The 19576-nt window shown below is 43.5% G+C and overlaps 1 protein-coding gene across 1 annotated transcript in view; it reads left to right on the forward strand.

Moving 5' to 3' along the window:
* The window catches only part of LOC116511228 (solute carrier family 15 member 5-like), a 55736-nt gene that overhangs the window by 18698 nt on the left and 17462 nt on the right, over positions 1–19576 (forward strand). Inside the window, exons 3-6 of the mRNA XM_032221098.1 lie at positions 5306–5475; positions 9865–10085; positions 10839–11025; positions 16089–16277. Of these exons, the coding sequence (XP_032076989.1) occupies positions 5306–5475; positions 9865–10085; positions 10839–11025; positions 16089–16277 (767 nt within the window). The remainder of the gene's footprint in view (positions 1–5305; positions 5476–9864; positions 10086–10838; positions 11026–16088; positions 16278–19576) is intronic.

Raw genomic sequence — 19576 nt, forward strand, 5'->3', positions numbered from 1 at the left:
TCAAATGTCAATGTACTCATTTCAGCACATTCCATTATTTTATGAATAACTTCCTCCTGTGTTGGTATTTTCTCATTTTTCTAATTTTTAGCAAGTACAATTCTAGCTGCTGTTAACACATTTATAATCAAATATTTCAATTCTTCAGACAATTTTGTGTACTATGCTTAGGTCTTACTACAGGAGGCAGAGTTCCAGATTATCCTTTTTGATTCTGGCACAACATTTTTTGTAGCCGTTTATATTATTGTTCTTTTACCACCTTCTCTTCCATGGTTAGTGAATTTTCAATTTCTGTTGTTGCTAAGGGTGGATATACTAATCAAGATACTAAATGAAAGAGCACTTGTGCTGCTGTGGGCCTAAAATACATGTGTAACAATTCAATGTTTTAATGCTTATCTGAGCTACTCATTCCCCATTATCTGTAAGTAGAAATATTCGGTGAGTTAACAAATCCCTATCTTTGCGAGATTGAAAGTTTGAGCAAATTCATCCATAATCTGAGAGGGAAAAGTTTTGATTCCTCATATCATAGTATATAAATCTGCCCTACGTGAAACTCACACCTCTGGGACAATCTGGAGTTGCATTTACGTGTAAACTGAGGAGGCCCCAAAGAGTGATAACTCAAGAGGAGGACAGAATCTATGCATGCAGATGGACTTAGATTCAATTTATGACTTCTCCAGGTAAAACTGGGAAATGCCCTCCTCTGAAACTTTGTCCTTTTTGCCAATTTATGTGAACAGCATTAAGGTACACAAATTGTAACTTTTCACAAAGTAGATTTCCAGTGTCCTAGCCACTCTGCAGATTTATATTGCATCATTATTTCTTCTGTGTGGATTGCCCCGCTACACACACACACACACACACACACACACACACACCAAGAATTCTACAGGTGTGTATTCAAACCCCAAATATGTACTCAGAAAGTAGTCCTATTGAACAGGTTGGATTCCAAGTTCAGCACGTCAAGAGTCACTGGTTAGACAAATCCAATGAGGACACGCAAAGTCCAGGAAAGCAATCCACGAGTCAAACGGGTCAGGATAGATTGGCATGAGGATACAAGGGCTGCACTACTGTCACCTATTTAACTCCATCCCAAGGACTTGAGTGATCACGGCACATTGCTCCAGCAACACTCAAGTCCTTGCGATGGGGTTAAATAGACGACGCTACTGCAGCCCTTCACGAGAGGTGAGGTTGCCTCCTCACAAGTAGTCTACCTGATAGATGTTGTGCCTGCCACCTCTCCACTGTACGTGTCCTTTGATTGGGAGGAGATGTGGACACCACCTCCTCTTCATTGATAATGGGCCTCCTGGCCAACTTGCTACAGCTGTGACTTGCCTCACTCAGCTTCAGCCAGTCACTCATCTGATAGACAAGGGGTGTCAAACTCGATTTCATTGAGGGCCGCATCAGAGCATTTGCATGCTTTCAGGCTGCTACGTAGGCAAGCGTTGGGGCAAGTAATGGAAGCTCACACCGTCACACGGTGCTTGGGTCTCAAACCCGAGCTGTCAGCTTTCTAGCTGGCAATCCCAACATTTTTCAAGAGCCGTGGTGGCGCAGTGGTTAGAATGCAGTACTGCAGGCTACTCTTGCTGACTGCCGGCTGCCTGCAATTTGGCAGTTCATATCTCATCAAGCTCAAGGTTGACTCAGCCTTCCATCCTTCTGGGGTGGGTAAAATGAGGACCCAGATTGTTGGAGGGCAATAATGCTGACTCTGTAATGTTTAGAGAGGGCTGTAAAGCACTGTGAAGTGGTATGTAAGTCTAAAATGCTATGCTAACCGCTGAGCCATCATGTCCCCTGGGAGCTCAAGTTGTGGGCATTTTTAAGAAAAGACTGGACAACTAATTGTCCAGAGTGGATATAAAAACTCCTGCCTTGGGCTGAGGGTTGGACTAAAAGACCTCCAAGGTCGCTTCCAGCCCTATGATTTTATGAGAGTGAAGGTTTGTTCTCTAAGCTTCTGGGTTGCTTTCCAAACATTTTGTTACCAATCTAGGTAATATCTTCCCTAGAATTTAGGGGATGTCAGTGTCAATGATCTTCTGTTTACAGGGGTTTCAGGTGTGAGTGTGCCAAGTGAGGTTCTTGTGATGGGTCAAGCATGAGTCATCAGTCAGTCTTTTGATGGGTCTTGTGATAAGGAGATTACCTCAGGTCAGGGTCATTGAGAGGGGAGCTGCTGGAGGGACTTGCTTGAAGATCGGTTGAGGGGCTTGGTTGAGCGTCGGTGCCAGTGGTGGATTCCGGATCCCGTTCCAACTGGTATGGATGGAACGGGCCTGGCGGTGTCCACATGGATGCGTGCAACAGGTGTGCACACTCGCGCAGTGCGCGCATGCATCTTAGTGCCTCCACGACGTTCCAGCTCCTCAGCACTAAAGACTTAAAAGAGCGGTAAGGAGCTTGGGCGGGCGGATGGGCCCTCCAGAGTACCGTACCGGAATGGTATCCGGTGCTCCGGGCAGGCTCCGGTAGTCCTGTATCAGGGCGTACCATCTGCAACCCACCACTGGTCGGTGCTGTCTCTGGTTGACTGTGTGGTTGGTTGGGATTCTGAGGGGTTCATAAGCTGGTTGTAGGTCAATGTCTGTTGTTGGAATTGCTTTTGGAGTGCCAGGCTTCAATGAACTCATGAGTGTGGCGAGTGATAGTGCGGCTGATGATTTTTGTGTTGCTCCAATCGAAGTGGTACTGTTTGGTGTCAGTATGGGTAAAGATTAAGGCAGTGATGGCTAACCTTTTTGCCCTTGTGTGTGACAGTGTTCCCGCATGTGCCCACACACATAATATAATGCATGCATGACACCTCCCCCATGCGCCTCACCCCCTGCACATACATGCATGACCCCCCCACACATTCCCCCCTTCCCCCCTGTGCATGTGCATGTGATCCTCCGCCCCATTTTGTGCCTAGCAGGCGTTCCTGAAGCCTCCTGGGACCAAAAATGGGGCAGGGGGGATGCAGCACCTCCCCTGCCCCCACGCATGTGCTCATGACCCCTGCCCCGGTCCACCCCACATTCACACATATCTCCCACATGCATGGTACCAACCCAAAAATCAGCTGGCTGTCAGGAGGCTCGCGGACATGCACGGTGGAACTGAACTGTGGCACAGCTGGTGTGCCCGCAGAGAGGCACGCATTTCACAGGTTTGCCATCACGAGATTAAGAATTTGCAATCATGGCTTTGACTACCTGCCGCTGTTCATGGATCCTGGTTTTTACTTGACGTGGAGTTTGTCCCAAGTAGAATTGGTCGCAGTGATTACAAGTTGATTTTATTTCTACTGCTCAATTCACCCCAGTTGGATCTATCATTATTCCATTCCTCAACTGCTGCCTGTATTCTCTTTGGCCCATTAGGCAGCTATGTGGCTCTGACTCAGCCACTGCCATTCTGCTCTAACAAGATGAAAGATAGTTTAGTTCAGTGTTAATACCCACCGGGGGATTCCCCCAGTCGCTCGTCTTCCAGCATACAAAGATTCTGTCTTGACCTTTGGCGTCCCTGAAATGCTCTTGATCTAAAATTACTGGGGTTTTAAAAACCACTTTTGAATTATGTCTGTCATTGTGGTAAAAAGAAAAAAGAAAGAAATCCAACCGAGGTCCAGTGAAGGCCACCTGGCAAAAATTCTTGGTGGAGAAATTGTCATGTGAAAATTGTAGTGGGCTTGTTCCCGCCAGGATGGAATAGGGAATACAGGTGGTCCTCGACTTACGACCACAATGGAGCCCCAAATGTATGTTGTTGTGAGGAATTTGTTAAGTGAGTTTCTTCCGTTTTACAACTTTCCTCGTCTCATTTGTTAAGTGAATCACTGCAGCTCTTCAATTAGTACGTGTCTGGGTTCCAAATAGCATCCTCAAGAAAATAAGAATCCAAGGCTAAAGATAACTCAAAGTTCCAATTTATTAGAAGAGCCATGTTGGCACATCTGGGAAAACCCAAATCTGAAAGTTTGCAGGTTTTCCCCACCAGGTTGAAAGTTCAAGACCCTGCCCTAGCATCCACATGTCCATCACATGGTCCAATCAGTCACTGTCCCAAAAGAAGATTCCTCCCAGTGACACCCTTCCAGGTGCCGGGGTGAGATGACCTTGATTCTCTGAGAAGGAATGTTGTTATGACTACAAAGCTCCCATGCTCTATACTAGGGATGGCTAACCTTTTTGTTGTTGGGTGCCAAAAATGCAAGTGCAGCTGTGCGATAGCACGTGTGTGCACCCATAATACAAAGCACCCCCACCACCACATACACATGCGTGCACAACACCCCCACACTCCCATCACATGCGCGCCACACTGTTCATCTCCAAACTGAGCTTGGTACTTCCTCTGTGAAAACAGCCTCCCCCAGCTCCCCGGAGGCCCTCTGGAAGCCAGAAACAGATTGTTTCTGAATTCCCCGTAGGCCCATTGGGCCTGTTTTTTGCCCTCCATAGACTCCAGAGGCTTTCCTGAAGCCTAGGGAGGGTGAAAAAGGCCTCCCCCAGCCCAAGTACCTGGGTACTTGAGAGACCGCCTGCTGCCAATTACCTCCCATAGACTTGTTAGATTGCACAGGGTCGGCCTCCTCCGGGTTCCGTCTACCAGCCAATGCCATCTGGCTACCACCCGGGGGAGGGCCTTCTCTGTAGCAGCCCCGGCCCTTTGGAATGAACTCCCCGCGGAGATTCGGACCCTCATCTCTCTCCAGGCCTTCTGGAAAGCCATCAAAACCTGGCTGTGCCGGCAGGCCTGGGGTTGATGAGTTCCCCTCCCCTCTCGACTTGTATGGCTGTATGACTCTTGTGTATTTTAATTACGTGTATTGTGTTTGTGTCCCCTTTTCCCCTTCTGAGTTGTTCGCCACCCTGAGTCCCTCCCGGAGAAGGGCGGCATACAAATAAACTAAATCTAATCTAATCTAATCTTTGGAAGGCCAAAAATCAGCTGGCCAGCTCACGTACCGGCAGATATGGCTCCGCGTGCCATGAGGTTCGCCATGAGGGCTCTATACAATCCCCCCTCCCAGTTTCCCACAGTATAATATGTGGCAAGCTTGAGGCCCACTGTAAAAGATGACTTCCAAGCTTGTTAAGTAAATCTGGCTTCCCCATTGATCACAAAAGTGGATCACGTGATCCCGGGATCCCGCAGAGCATCGGCTTGGGTTTATCGTATTCAGAATTGCACTGCGGTTTCCATTTTTGAAAGGAACCAGCTACTTCTCACACATTTTTCATTTGTCTCTGAAAATAATGATTGTTGCCATTTCCTCTTACAGGTTTTATTGGTTGGTCAGTCTCAGTTCAGCCATTGTCTTCATCAGCATTTCATACATCCAGCAGTCGGTGGCTCAAAATCTGGGTTTTCTTATTCCGTTCGTTTCCGTCTTGATGGGACTGATCACAATTCACATGGCACGTAGTGAAATGATTTATCAGCCCCCCAGAGGTAAGCAGTTACATGATATGCATCATTAAATCAATGCAATGCAATGCAATGCAATGCAATGCAATACAATACAATACAATACAATACAATACAATACAATACAATACAATACAATACAATACAATACAATACAATACAATACAATACAATAGCTCTCTTCAGCCCCCAGGACTGGCCCGTGTTCCTCCCCAACCTCCCCAAGGCCACACTTGGAATATTGCATTCAGTTTTGGTTGCCAAGATGCAAAGTTGACACTCTAGAAAGAGTGCAGAGAAGAGCAACAAAGATGATTAGGGGATTGGAGGCCAAAACATATGAAGAATGGTTGCAGGAACTGGGTATGTCTAGTTTAATAAAAAGAAGGACTAGGGAAGACATGATAGCAGTGTTCCAATATCTCAGGGGCTACCACAAAGAAGAGGGAGTGAAGCTATTCTCCAAGGCTCCTGAAGGCAGGACAAGAAGCAATGGGTGGAAACTAATCAAGGAAAGTAGCAATTTAGAACTGAGGAGAAATTTCCTGACAGTTAGAAGAATTAATAAGTGGAACCACTTGCCTCCAGAAGTTGTGAACACTGGAAGTTTTTAAGAAGATGTTGGATAACCATTTGTCTGAAATGGTATGGGGTTTCCTGTCTTGAAGGGGGTTGGGCTAGATGACCTCCAAGGTCCCTTCCAACTCTGTTATTCTATTCTATTCCTCATTGTCCAATTCTGCTGCCAGCTCTGCTAGCGGGCCATAACAAGCTACTCCCATTTCTAAATAGCTGAATTTAAAACCTTGTTTTAGCTGCTTCCAATCAGATGACTTGGCTAGAATTCTCTCTCAAGACAATAATTCAAGTCCATAAGTGACCTTAAAGAAATTGCCAAGTTCTATTTTAAAGACCTTTCTCTCTCTCTCTCTCTCTCTCTCTCTCTCTCTCTCTCTCCCTCCCTCCCTCCCTCCCTCTCTCTCTCTTTTTCATATGTGAGCCCAGCATATCTCAAGGAAAGCAAAGTCTTTGTTCAGCTATAATTTTGACAATTGGCAGTTGACCAAAGATTGAGGTAGGGTTGGGGAGAATCATCTAGAGCGCCATATAGCCTTTTAAACGACTGTAATTAAGTAGCATAGATTAACTCAAGGTCAGAGGAGAACATGGGAGCCAAGATTTAAAGGGGAAAAGTTACAAAGGTAGGAAAGGAATATTGCTTATAAAACATACTTTAGTCAATTCCTACAGTTTTGTTCCAGCATTCCAGTATATATTAAGGTGCACTTTTGGAGATACACATAGTCATGTCCTTGTTACAGACGGTCCTTGACTTATGACCCCTTAGGAGACTTTCCCCCAAGCTATTTTTGAACAGAACAACAGAATTGAAAGGGACCTTGTAGGTCATCTAGTCCCACCCACCCCTGCCCAAGCAGGAGACCCTATACCATTTCTGACAGATGGCAGTCCAGTCTCCTTTTGAAAGCTTCCAGTGATGAAGCTCCCAAAACTTCTGAAGGCAAGCTGTTCCATTGATTGATTGATTGATGACCGGAATTCAAAGTTTCAATGGCTGCTGTCCAACCTGTGGTCATGTGATCACACTTTGGGCATTCAGCAACCCACTCACTTTATGGCCTGTGATCACATGACTCTGATTCCCGACGAATCACTGCATTTACTTCTGGTTTCCAGTTAAAAAATGCCCATTATGGACAATGGTGAATCATGGTGACTCACTTAATGATGGCTGAATATCTGTTGAGATTCTCAGTCATCCAGGCCATGGTTGTCCCAAAAGTGCTTTTTCGGGGGGCAACTGGGCTTTCTTCTTTCTTTCTTTCTTTCTTTCTTTCTTTCTTTCTTTCTTTCTTTCTTTCTTTCTTTCTTTCTTCCTTCCTTCCTTCCTTCCTTCCTTCCTTCCTTCCTTCCTTCCTTCTTTCTTTCTTTCTTTCTTTCTTTCTTTCTTTCTTTCTTTTGCTTCTTATCCAGGAAGCTTCTTCAGGATAAATCTTCCATTCCCCACTATCGTCTCAGAGCTGAAGAAGCTTCTTGGATGAGATAAAGCGAAACGTCTTCAAATAGAAAAGAAGAAAGTCCAGTTGCCTCCTGAAAAAGCACCATGGGGAGGTTAATGATGGCTGCAAAAATGGTATAAAATCGGATGAACCCACATGATAACCTGCCTAATAAGTCAGGGGAAGCCATCAAATTTTGTCATTCTCAAGCAAACACACCCAAGAAGTGTGGAGGGGAATACAAACATTCAACAATTTTCATTCTGTTTTTGAAAATTAGTGTTGGATTCCACTTGTGAAGGCCAGGTAGAGTTGGATATGGCTACCATAATCCCTACAGGTGTTACAGTACCAGAGGTGGGTTCCAGGGGTGGGTTTCTCGCCCCGTTCCAACCGGTTGGGTTGGAACGGGGCCGGCGGCATCCTCGTGCACGCGCGCACTGCACGCATGCGTACTAGTGTCTGTGCGATGCTCCAGCTGCTCCTGGAGGATCGTGCAGGCGCTGTATGCGTCCTGCGCATGTGTGGAAGCGCAGAACTCATCAAAACTGGGGAAGGAGCGCGGGCAGGCGGGTGGGCCCTTCGCCGTTCCCGGAAGTTACTTACTTCCGGGTTCGCCAACCAACCGGTTCGCAGGGACCGCCGCGAACCGGTTGAAACCCACCCCTGGTGGGTTCCTACCAGTTCGCACCTATTCGGTAGAACCGGTTCGTCAAATCTACTGAACTGGTTAGAAGAGGTTCCACCAGTGGACCCGGAAAGCAGGCCACACCTACAGAAGAGGTTCCAAAAATTTTTGAAACCCACCACTGTACAGTACTGACACTTCGCTTGAGGGTGTGGCTCTCAACCTTCAGGGATGAAGTATTACTGTCAAAGTAAGAACAACAATTATAAAGTCGCAGATCATGGATACAGTTAATACCAGCACTTACTGAATTTTTCTGTGCTGAAGTTCAGTCTATATAAACAACTCCTGTTGGCACTAACAGTGGCCCTTACTCCATAGTACAGTGATGCGTGCTGAAAGCGAGCGTGCACCCATAGTGCAATGGGCGCACAACCACCCCCTATGCACCCCCACCCCCTGCGCATGTGTGCATGACCTCCCCTGCTCTCCCCGCGCATGTGCACGCAACCTTCCCATGCCCAGTTTTGGGCCTAGTAGGCCTCCCTGCAGCCTCCTGGGAGCAAAAACGGGGCCGTGGGGGGAGAGGGGCACACCGCACCCCCTGCGCTCCGTTTTGGGCCTAGTAGGCATCCCTGCAGCCTTCTGGGAACAAAAACGGGCCATGGCGGTGCTGCTGCTTCTCTTCCTCCATCTTCCCTGAGTCTTTACATCTTTACAAGGCTCAGGACCCTTGACACAGCGACCCGAAAATCAGCTGGCTGTCGGGTAGCGTGCATGCATGCGTGGTGAAGCTGAGCTGGGGTGCTGGTTCGTGTGCCTGGAGAGAGGGTTCTGCGTGCCACAGGTTCGCCATGACAGCTGTAGTACATTTAGTAAAATGCAGGTTTTCTGCCCCATGACTTTAATCCTTTGAATTGTTAAATTGGATTTTGTGGCAAAGAGAGATTTACAATACAATACAAATACAAATAATACAAATACAAATACAAATACAATACAATTACAATACCAGAGTTGGAAGGGACCTTGGAGGTCTTCTAGTCCAACCCACTGCTTAGGCAGGAAACCCCATACCTTTCCAGACAAATGGCTATCCAACATTTTCTTAAAGACTTCCAATGTTGGGGCATTCACAACTTCTGGAGGCAATTTCTGTTCCGCTGATTAATTGTTCTAACTATCAGGAAATTTCTCCTCAGTTCTAAGTTGCTTCTCTCCTTGATTAGTTTCCACCCATTGCTTCTTGTTCTACCCTCAGGTGCCTTGGAGAATAGTTTGACTCCCTCTTCTTTATGGCAACCCCGGAGATATTGGAAGACTGCTATCCTGTCCCCCTAGTCCTTCTTTTCATTAAACTAGACATACCCAGTTCCTGCAACCGTTCTTCATATGTTTTAGCCTCCAGTCCCCTAATCCTCTTTGTTGCTCTTCTCTGCACTCTTTCTAGAGTCTCCACATCCTTTTTTACATCGTGGTGACCAGAACTGAATGCAGTATTCCAAGTGTATCCTTACCAAGGCATTATAAAGTGGTATTAACACTTCATGTGATCTTGATTCTATCCCTCTGTTTATGTAGCCTAGATCTGTGTGGGCTTTTTTGGCAGCTTTCTAGGCCACTAGAGCCACAAACCCTGACCTAGTTTCTTTACCAGTTGAAATCAGCCAAAACTTCCAGAGGAGAATGCCGACTGCTATAGCAGCAGATTCAGTCTTGTAAAATCTGTGTTGTAGATTATTAACTCCCCTGTCTTGTCCTTAGGTAGCTGCCTGTTGACCGTCTGTGGCATAATCATCAATGCACTGAAGGTGTGTTGCGTACAATGCCGCTATTTCAGTGGGAACGTGGCCAACTGGCTGGACCACGCCAAGGAAAACTATGGAGGCCACTACACCGAAACACAAGTGGAAAACACAAAATTGCTCATCCGTCTCTTTCCTTTATTTGCCTTCCAGGTCCTTTATAGATCGTGTGTTATGCAGGTGAGTTAATTTCTGTATTTTTCGGAGTATAAGATGCACCGGAATATAAGACCCACTAAGGTTTTGAAGAGGCAAATTAAAAAAAAAAGTTTTTGCACTCTGCAAACCTCCCCCAAATGGCCCGTTTTTCGTGAAAACAGGCCTGTTCCCCCCCCCCCCCAAGGCATGAATAGCCTTTAGGGGGCTTGCAGAGTTCCTTTGGGGGGGGGGTAAAAACAAGCAAAAAGCAGTCCATTTTTTGTGAAAACAGACCCATTTTTTTGCAAAAAAAAGGGGGGGGAGGGCATGGATAGTCTTTAGGAAGCATATAGAGTGTTCCTGGGGGCTGGGGGGGGGTAAAATTGAGCATAAAATGGCCCATTCTTTTCTCATTTCTGCCCTCCCCAGCCCCCAGGAGCTCTCTAAAAGCCTCCTAAAGGCTCTACACGGCCATTTTGGTGAAGGGGCAGAGTTTCAGGAGGCAAAAAATGCTGTATTCAGTGTATATGACACACCCAGATTTTCAGTCTCTTTTTTGTGGGAAAAAGGGGCGTCTTATACTCCAAAAAATACGTTATGCTTTTGTTTCAAATTCGATTCCGTTTGGTTCAGATGCACACTCTTGTCTCTTTAATTTTAGCATGCAACACATATCCCTTCAAAAATGGAGGTAAACAACAAACAGAAATAAAACCCCTTTATTTTGTTTCTTTTCCATGAGTGGAAGGAAGTTGGATCACCAACCAGACTAAAGCATTTCTCTTTGCTATTCAGATCCCATCTGGATATAATATACAGGCAATGAATTCCAATCTGAATTTGAATGGATTCCTTTTGCCGATCGCTGCCATGAATTTAATAAGCATCTTGCCATTTTTAATTCTGGCGCCCCTTCTGGAGTGTGTCAATGCTTGTTTAATGAACGCCAAAACAAGTGGATGGTATCCAATGATCTGTATTGGTGAGTACTATGGTGCAAATTATTGCCGGTAGTCCTCGATTTACGGCCACAATCAAGCCAGAAATTACTGTTACTAAGCAAGACAGTTGTTAAGTGAGTTTTGCCCCATTTACAATCTTTCTTGCCACAATGTTTAAGTGAATCTGGTTTCTTCATTGACTTTGCTTATCAGAGGGCCACAAAATGTGATCACATGACCCTGGGACAATGCAATTGTCATATATATATATATATATATATATATATATATATATATATATATATATATATATATATATATATATATATATATATATATATATATATACTGTGTGTGTGTGAGAGAGAGAGGGGGGGGGGGGAAATATCACTCATTCATCACGAAATCTCCAGAATTGTAAAGCCTACAAACTTGAAAATTGGCACAAATTTTGTAGCTGTGCATCATTAGGGGAGCTTCATTATTAAATAGCTTCTGGTAGTTAAACAATGTATATATCGCATTAAGAAAGTATTACGGTGTTTTTATTTATTGAGCATTTCATTTGGTCAACTTTTTCAAAGCGCTCGTGGCCATTTCTTAAGTAGCCTATGGTGTGCAGAAATATCGCTTCACTTTATACTATTGTTTGCAAATTCAGAATAGAATAACCCACGTAACAAGGTGCCCTTTTTATGGCCCAAAGCCAGCAATAAAACATTCAGAAGTTAATTACAATCTCATAAATCAAATCAGGGTCTTATGTGAAACCAATTGATATATGAAGTCCCAAACCCAGAGTTCTCCTTCCACACATGCATAACATTACCATCAAAACTCATAGGAGAAATCTTTTGACTGAGCAGGGATCCCAGACTGGATAGAGATGGTAAAAGGTCAGAAATCAAATCTGCAATGCCCTGGCAGATGCAAAATTAAAACAAGGTACTTCAGCATCTGTCCACGTAGGTGACAGCACCTTGAAAGCTAAAGGAAATTGGCTAAGAAGGATCAGATCTGGTTAAGCTTTTGAGAAGCAACCATTAGGAATCCCAGAGGTGCTTTTTCCAGAGCCAACTGGACTTTGTTTTCCCTTGAAGATGTTTCGCTTCTCATCCAAGAAGCTCAGAACTGAAGAAGCCAGCCACATGACCACAGAGACGTCTTCGGATAGTGCTGGCTCTTCGGCTTTGAAACGGAGATGAGCACCGCCCCCTAGAGTCGGGAACAGCTAGCACATATGTGCGAGGGGAACCTTTACCTTTACCTTATTCATCTCCAAAAAAGATGAATACTCCAAAGCAGTATTCATCTCCAAAGCCAAAGAACCGGCGTTGTCTGGAGATATTTTGACAGTCATGTGGCTGGCATGACATCACGGTACAGCACAGAGCGTACGGCAGAACACGGAAGGCTTCTACCTTCCTGCATGCTTATATGCAGTACATATTCATCTTCTTGCATTGGCATACTTTCCAACTGCTAGGTTGGCAGGAGATGGGACAGGTAATGGTAGCTCACTCTGTCCCATGTCTTGTATTGCCAAGCTATTTGGTGATCTAAGACTCAGCGTCTTTACCACTGAGACACAGCATCCAATGGTGGGTGCCGGATCCCATCGCAACCGGTATGCTGCGACGGGGCCGGGCGTCCACCATGTGCATCCACCACTTGCGCATCACCACCCTGCGATGCTCCAGCTGCTTGGTGGAGTGTCACGCAGGCGCCATACCCTGCGTTCGCATGTGCCAATGGCCCGGTTGGGTCAAATACAGGTAAGGAACGCAGGTGGGTGGGTGGGCCCTCCAAAGCACCGTGCCAGAACAGTACCGGCAGGCACTGGTACGCCCATACCAGGGTGTACCGGCTGTAACCCACCACTGACAACGTCCCTCTGAAAAGACAAATGCAAAACAGGCATTAAACTGTTCAGCTTTTTCCATCACCATGTTGCTATCTTCTCCAACCATCAGCCCTAACCTGTGTTTGGTATTCATTGCAAGACTCAGTCCTGATTTTCTCCATTCAGATTTGGGCTATTTCTTGAAATCCTGCTTTTGGGATATGCCCCTCTTCGCTCATTCCCAGCTGCGGTATTGGCTACTTGTAAAGTAGAACAGCAGCTCCCAATTTCTGCTTTGGAGATGACTTCCTGTTTGATTGAACTGGACCTTTGGAGTGCTCACCCTGCTTGAGCTGCCTCCCATCCTGCAGTGCATCTTAGTTAGAAATCAACATTTCCCGTATCCCTCCGTTTAATTTGGCAAGCACGTAGCATGTGGCACAGCTAGTGCCGAAAAGACAGGAAATATTAATCTGACTAGAATTAGCCTAATTAAGTTTGTTGTTAAGCTTTGCGCAAAGTAGAAGCACATGAAACAGCAGGTGGCAATTACTCAGGATTTAAAATAAAATAATGTCTCAGCTGAGCTGCAGAAAAGAAGATTTGGATAATGATGCTGACAATTCTTTCAGTTACATGTTGGCCTAGAGCAGGGGTGTCAAACTCAATTTCATTGAGGGCTGCATCAAGGCTGTGGTTGACCTAAGGGGGGGCGGGGGGCATGGTCGACTGGGTAGGCATGGTTGACTGGCTGGGTGTGGCTGGGAGCAGATTCGATGGTTGCAGAGGAACATGGGCCAGTCCTGGAGTCTGGGGAAGGCTCAGACGAGGGCTCTGCATCAGAGGCAGAGAGGGGACCAAGCCCATCTGGTAGTATTTGCTGACTCTGGAGTCTGATATCGGTGAGGAAGAAGAACAGCGGGAGCCTGTTCCCGGTGTGCGCATGTGCAGAGCTGCCAGACGGTAAAAACAATTAAGAAAACAGGGTCGACTTGGGAGTAAGGCTTGGAGATGACTGGCCCCTCCCATAAGACATAAAAGAGAAGCGAACAGGACATGAGCTTTTGCAGGAAGCAATTAGTTCATCTGGTCGGTTGAAGCTTTGAAAAGTTCTGTTTCAATCTGTGCTAAGTTTGGCCTTGCTCTGCATTTGGCAATTAGGTCTCTGGCAGCGTTCCCAGGGAGACAAGGTGGGTGTTTATCAACATTCCCCTGAAAGACTGTGGCAACTCGAGCAGACATCTGTCGGAATCTTCACAGACTGTTTGTGAAGCCTTGCAGACTGATAATAATTTACAGCTGTATAAATAAAAGAAGATTTTTGGGACTAAGATTGTGATTGATGCTTTATCCGAAAGTCTAGGTCAGAACAGAAGCGATGCTGGCTGGCCCCTTACATTTTCCAGGGCAGCCCCGCGGGCAAGATCCAACCACATTGCGGGCCAGATCTGGCCCTCGAGCCTTGAGTTTGACACCCCTGGCTTATGGCACTGCAAACGTTTGAAAGATTTAGTGTTTCACTAAAGAGAAACACTAAAGAGAAACACTCTTCACAGAAGAGATATCGGATGTCCAGATTCTTCTTTCTCTGGTCTCATTGGTAGGGTACATGGAGTGATTTATAAGTGTGCATGAATGAGATGCTGCAGGCTGGTGTTTCTCAAATAGCAATGCTGGCTGGGGAATTCTGGGAGTTGAAGTCCACGGATATTGTCAAGATTGACAATATACCTCAACGTACAGCCAGATTTGAGTCCCAGATGACTGTTGCTAAATGACACATTTGTTCAGTGAGTTATGCCCCATTTTACGACTTTTCTTGCCACGGTTGTTAAGTGGATCACCGCAATTGTTAAGTTAGTCACACGGTTGTTAAGGGAGTCTGGCTCTCCCGTTGCATGTGCTTGTCAGAAGGTCACAAAAGGGGGTCACATGAAAAAAACCCAGGACATTGCAATCGTCACTAATATGAATCAGCTGCCAAGCGTCTGAATTTTGATCACATGACCACGGAGATGCCACAACAGTTGTACCTGTGAAAAAAAATGGTCCTCAATCACTTTTGTGAGTGTCATCAAAACTTCAATTGGTCTCTAAATGAACTTTTGTAAGTTGAGAACTACCAGTACAAAATGGCAGAATGTACATTCCTTTTTTAAAAGGATGAGTGCATGGCTAAAAGCAGAGATGGTCCTGGAATGGCTGCTGTCTGAATGAAATAGAAACATCCGTGGAAACCTGTCTATGTTGAAACCCACATGTGTGTAGCGAAGTGCAAAACACCTGTTCCTGTTAGTCTACCCTGGATGTGCTACTTGGAAAATAATTTCATGGTTGTAACTTTTATTCTAGAGGCCTAAAATAATGCATTGCACTAGCCTAAAATGATATTTTAATTCATAATCTTAACATATAATGGGTGGAGCTAAAATAATTGGAGTGAGAGGGATGGGAAAGGGCTGGAAAAGGCAGGGACGATAGACGTCAAAAATCAAGAGAGAGAAGATGAGTTTGCGGGATCCAATCTGGGTCAATCACTGGGAGCTTCGTCCAAGCTTTTGAACTCGTGCTGGAGCCCATTCTCAACATCTCTGTCAACTTCTCATTCTGATGAATGGGAAGTTCCTTCCCAGCACAAGTTTGAAAGCTCAGAAGACTAAACCAGTGACCAAATCAGATTGAATCTGGCAACATTATCCTGAGACACGTTTATTTGCCTTCTCATTCATAAGCAGAGGTAGTATTCACCCAGTTCAGACCAGTTCACCCCAAAATCGTGGGTGGCCATCCCCCCACCCCCAAGTTCTATGTCATCCTACTTAGGCATGTTTTGAGGCCGGGAGCATGCATGGAAGGGGCAGGCGCGAACGTGCACGGCGAACCGGTAGTAACAAAATGTGAAACTCACCGGTGTCATAAGATGAGTTTGTTGGCAGATAATCTCATAAGTTGGCAACTTGGCCCTTTTATGACTTGTGGACTTCAACTCCCAGAATTCCTGAGCTCACCCCTGAGTTCTAGAAGAAGAGTCTTCGAAACCTGTAAATGCAATGGTGATTTAAAAACTTGAGGTCTAGAAAACCAGGCCTCTCTCTTTTCCCCATGAAAGTTTTGGGGAAATTTTGGAATTTTTAAAAGGGTTAGGGTTAGGGTTAGGGTTAGGGTCAGTTTACACGGAGCATGGCACGCACAATTTTTATTACACTTTACAAAGTATATATTTCTATCCAAAATTAATTGTTCTTTGTGTTTGACGCTCAGTTGTAGGTAACACCTCTGCAACTCTTTCCATGGCGGTTGCTGGTTTCTTTGAGCTACGTCGGAAGCATTTCCCTCTGGTTGAACAGACTCTTTTCGGAAAAGCTCTCCTTGTTTCTTCCATGCCGTGTCTCCATCTGGCTCCACAATACCTCTTGCTTGGCGTAGCAGAAACTCTGGTGACACCTACCTGTAAGAGCCCTTTTTTTTCTGTTCCATTTCTTCATCTTCAAATCGACTGATTTAAACTCAGAATGACACTCTGTTTTGACCAGGGATGGTTGAGGGATTCTTTTACTGTTCTCCTCACCCTGGTGTAGAAAGTTAGCGCCCACCTGTCTCCTAAAAAAATGAAATATTTTGAGAAATATTAAAAAGGCAGAATATTATATTTCTCTGGATGATAAAAGAATAGAATAGAATTAAAACAGAAACAATGGAATGGAACGGAACGGAACGGAACAGAACAGAACAGAACAGAACAGAATAGAATAGAATAGAATAGAGAAGGGAATAGAGAAGGGAATGGAATGGAATAGAAATAGAAACAAATAATGGAATGGAATGGAATAGAATAGAATAGAATAGAATTAAAACAGAAACAAATAATGGAATGGAATGGAATAGATTAGAATAGAATTAATACAGAAACAATGGAATGGAATGGAATATAATAGAATAGAATAGAATAGTATAGTATAGAATAGAATTAAAACACAAACAATGGAATGGAATGGAATAGATTAGAATAGAATTAATACAGAAACAATGGAATGGAATGGAATAGAATAGAATAGAATTAAAACAGAAACAAATAATGGAATGGAATGGAATAGATTAGAATAGAATTAATACAGAAACAATGGAATGGAATGGAATAGTATAGAATAGAATAGAATTAAAACAGAAACAAATAATGGAATGGAATGGAATAGATTAGAATAGAATTAATACAGAAACAATGGAATGGAATGGAATGGAATGGAATAGAATAGAATAGAATTAAAACAGAAACAAATAATGGAATGGAATAGATTAGAATAGAATTAATACAGAAACAATGGAATGGAATGGAATGGAATGGAATAGAATAGAATAGTATAGTATAGAATAGAATTAAAACAGAAACAAATAATGGAATGGAATGGAATAGATTAGAATAGAATTAATACAGAAACAATGGAATGGAATGGAATGGAATAGAATAGAATAGAATAGAATAGAATAGAATTAAAACAGAAACAAATAATGGAATGGAATGGAATAGATTAGAATAGAATTAATACAGAAACAATGGAATGGAATGGAATAGAATAGAATAGGAATAGTATAGAATAGAATTAAAACAGAAACAAATAATGGAATGGAATGGAATGGAATGGAATAGATTAGAATACAATTAATACAGAAACAATGGAATGGAATAGAATAGAATAGAATAGTATAGAATAGAATTAAAACAGAAACAAATAATGGAATGGAATGGAATGGAATAGATTAGAATAGAATTAATACAGAAACAATGGAATGGAACGGAATGGAATGGAATAGAATAGAATTAAAACAGAAACAAATAATGGAATGGAATGGAATAGATTAGAATAGAATTAATACAGAAACAATGGAATGGAATGGAATAGAATAGAATAGAATAGAATTAAAACAGAAACAAATAATGGAATGGAATGGAATAGATTAGAATAGAATTAATACAGAAACAATGGAATGGAATGGAATGGAATATAATAGAATAGAATAGTATAGTATAGAATAGAATTAAAACACAAACAATGGAATGGAATGGAATAGATTAGAATAGAATTAATACAGAAACAATGGAATGGAATAGAATAGAATAGAATAGAATTAAAACAGAAACAAATAATGGAATGGAATGGAATAGATTAGAATAGAATTAATACAGAAACAATGGAATGGAATGGAATGGAATGGAATAGAATAGAATTAAAACAGAAACAAATAATGGAATGGAATAGATTAGAATAGAATTAATACAGAAACAATGGAATGGAATGGAATATAATAGACTAGAATAGTATAGTATAGAATAGAATTAAAACACAAACAATGGAATGGAATGGAATAGATTATAATAGAATTAATACAGAAACAATGGAATGGAATAGAATAGAATAGAATAGAATTAAAACAGAAACAAATAATGGAATGGAATGGAATAGATTAGAATAGAATTAATACAGAAACAATGGAATGGAATGGAATAGAATAGAATAGAATTAAAACAGAAACAAATAATGGAATGGAATAGATTAGAATAGAATTAATACAGAAACAATGGAATGGAATGGAATAGAATAGAATAGAATAGAATAGAATAGAATTCTTTCTTGGCCAAGTGTGATTGGACAAACAAGAAATTTGTCTTTGGCGCAAATGCTCTCAGTGTACATAAAAAGACAAGATACATTCGTCAAGAATCATAAGGTACAATGATAGTCATAGGGTACAAATAAGCAATCAGGAAACCATCGATATCAATATAAATCATAAGGATACAAGCAACAGTCTTGCAGTCGTAAGTGGGACGAGATGGGTGATAGAAACGATGAGAAGGCTAATAGTGATAGTAATGCAGTGAATGGTTTGACAGTGGTGAGGGAATTAGTTGTTTAGGTGAGTGATGGCGTTCGGGGAAAAACTGTCCTTGTGTCTAGTTGTCTTGGTGTGCAGTGCTCTATAGCGTCGTTTTGAGGGTAGGAGTTGAAACAATTTATATCCAGGATGTGAGGGGTCTGTAAATATTTTCACGGCCCTCTTTTTGACTCCTGCAGTGTACAGGTCCTCAATGGAAGGCAGGTTGGCAGTAATTGTTTTTTTCAGCAGTTCTGGTTATCCTCTGAAGTCTGTGTCTGTCTTATTGGGTTGCAGAACCAAACCAGACAGTTATAGAGGTGCAGATGACAGACTCAATGATTCTTCTGTAGAACTGTGTCAGCATCTCCTTGGGCAGTTTCAGAGAACAGTTCCCTGCCCCCAGCAGATGTTTGGTGCCAATTAAGAAAGACCAAGCCAGCCTATCTACAAGACAAAAGATCTTCAGCTCCAGGATGATGGGATTATCCTTCAGGGCAAAGCCATTCAGCCACAATAGGAATTGCCCAACAAGCCCCTTCAAGCTGCATGGAGATTCCTGGGAAGGGCGGGGTGGAGTGGGCGTGGCCAGCCAGTCCTTGCAACAACCAGTGAAGCAGATGTAAAATTAGTATCCAGTTTGAACCGATCTGAACCGGCTGAATCAGGGGTGAAATTCAGCAAGTTCTGGAAATTTTAAGTAGTTCGGAGAACCGGCAAATATCACCTCTTGCTGACCCCAGACTGGGGTGGGAATGGAGATTTTGCAGTATCCTTCCCCTGCCAGGCCCACCAAGCCATGCCCACAGAACTGGTAGTAAAAAAAAATTGAATTTCATCACTGGGCTGAATCCCACTCCTGCTTCCTTCCCCTCTCC

The sequence above is a fragment of the Thamnophis elegans genome, chromosome 7, assembly GCF_009769535.1.
Source record: "Thamnophis elegans isolate rThaEle1 chromosome 7, rThaEle1.pri, whole genome shotgun sequence".
NCBI lineage: Eukaryota > Metazoa > Chordata > Lepidosauria > Squamata > Colubridae > Thamnophis > Thamnophis elegans.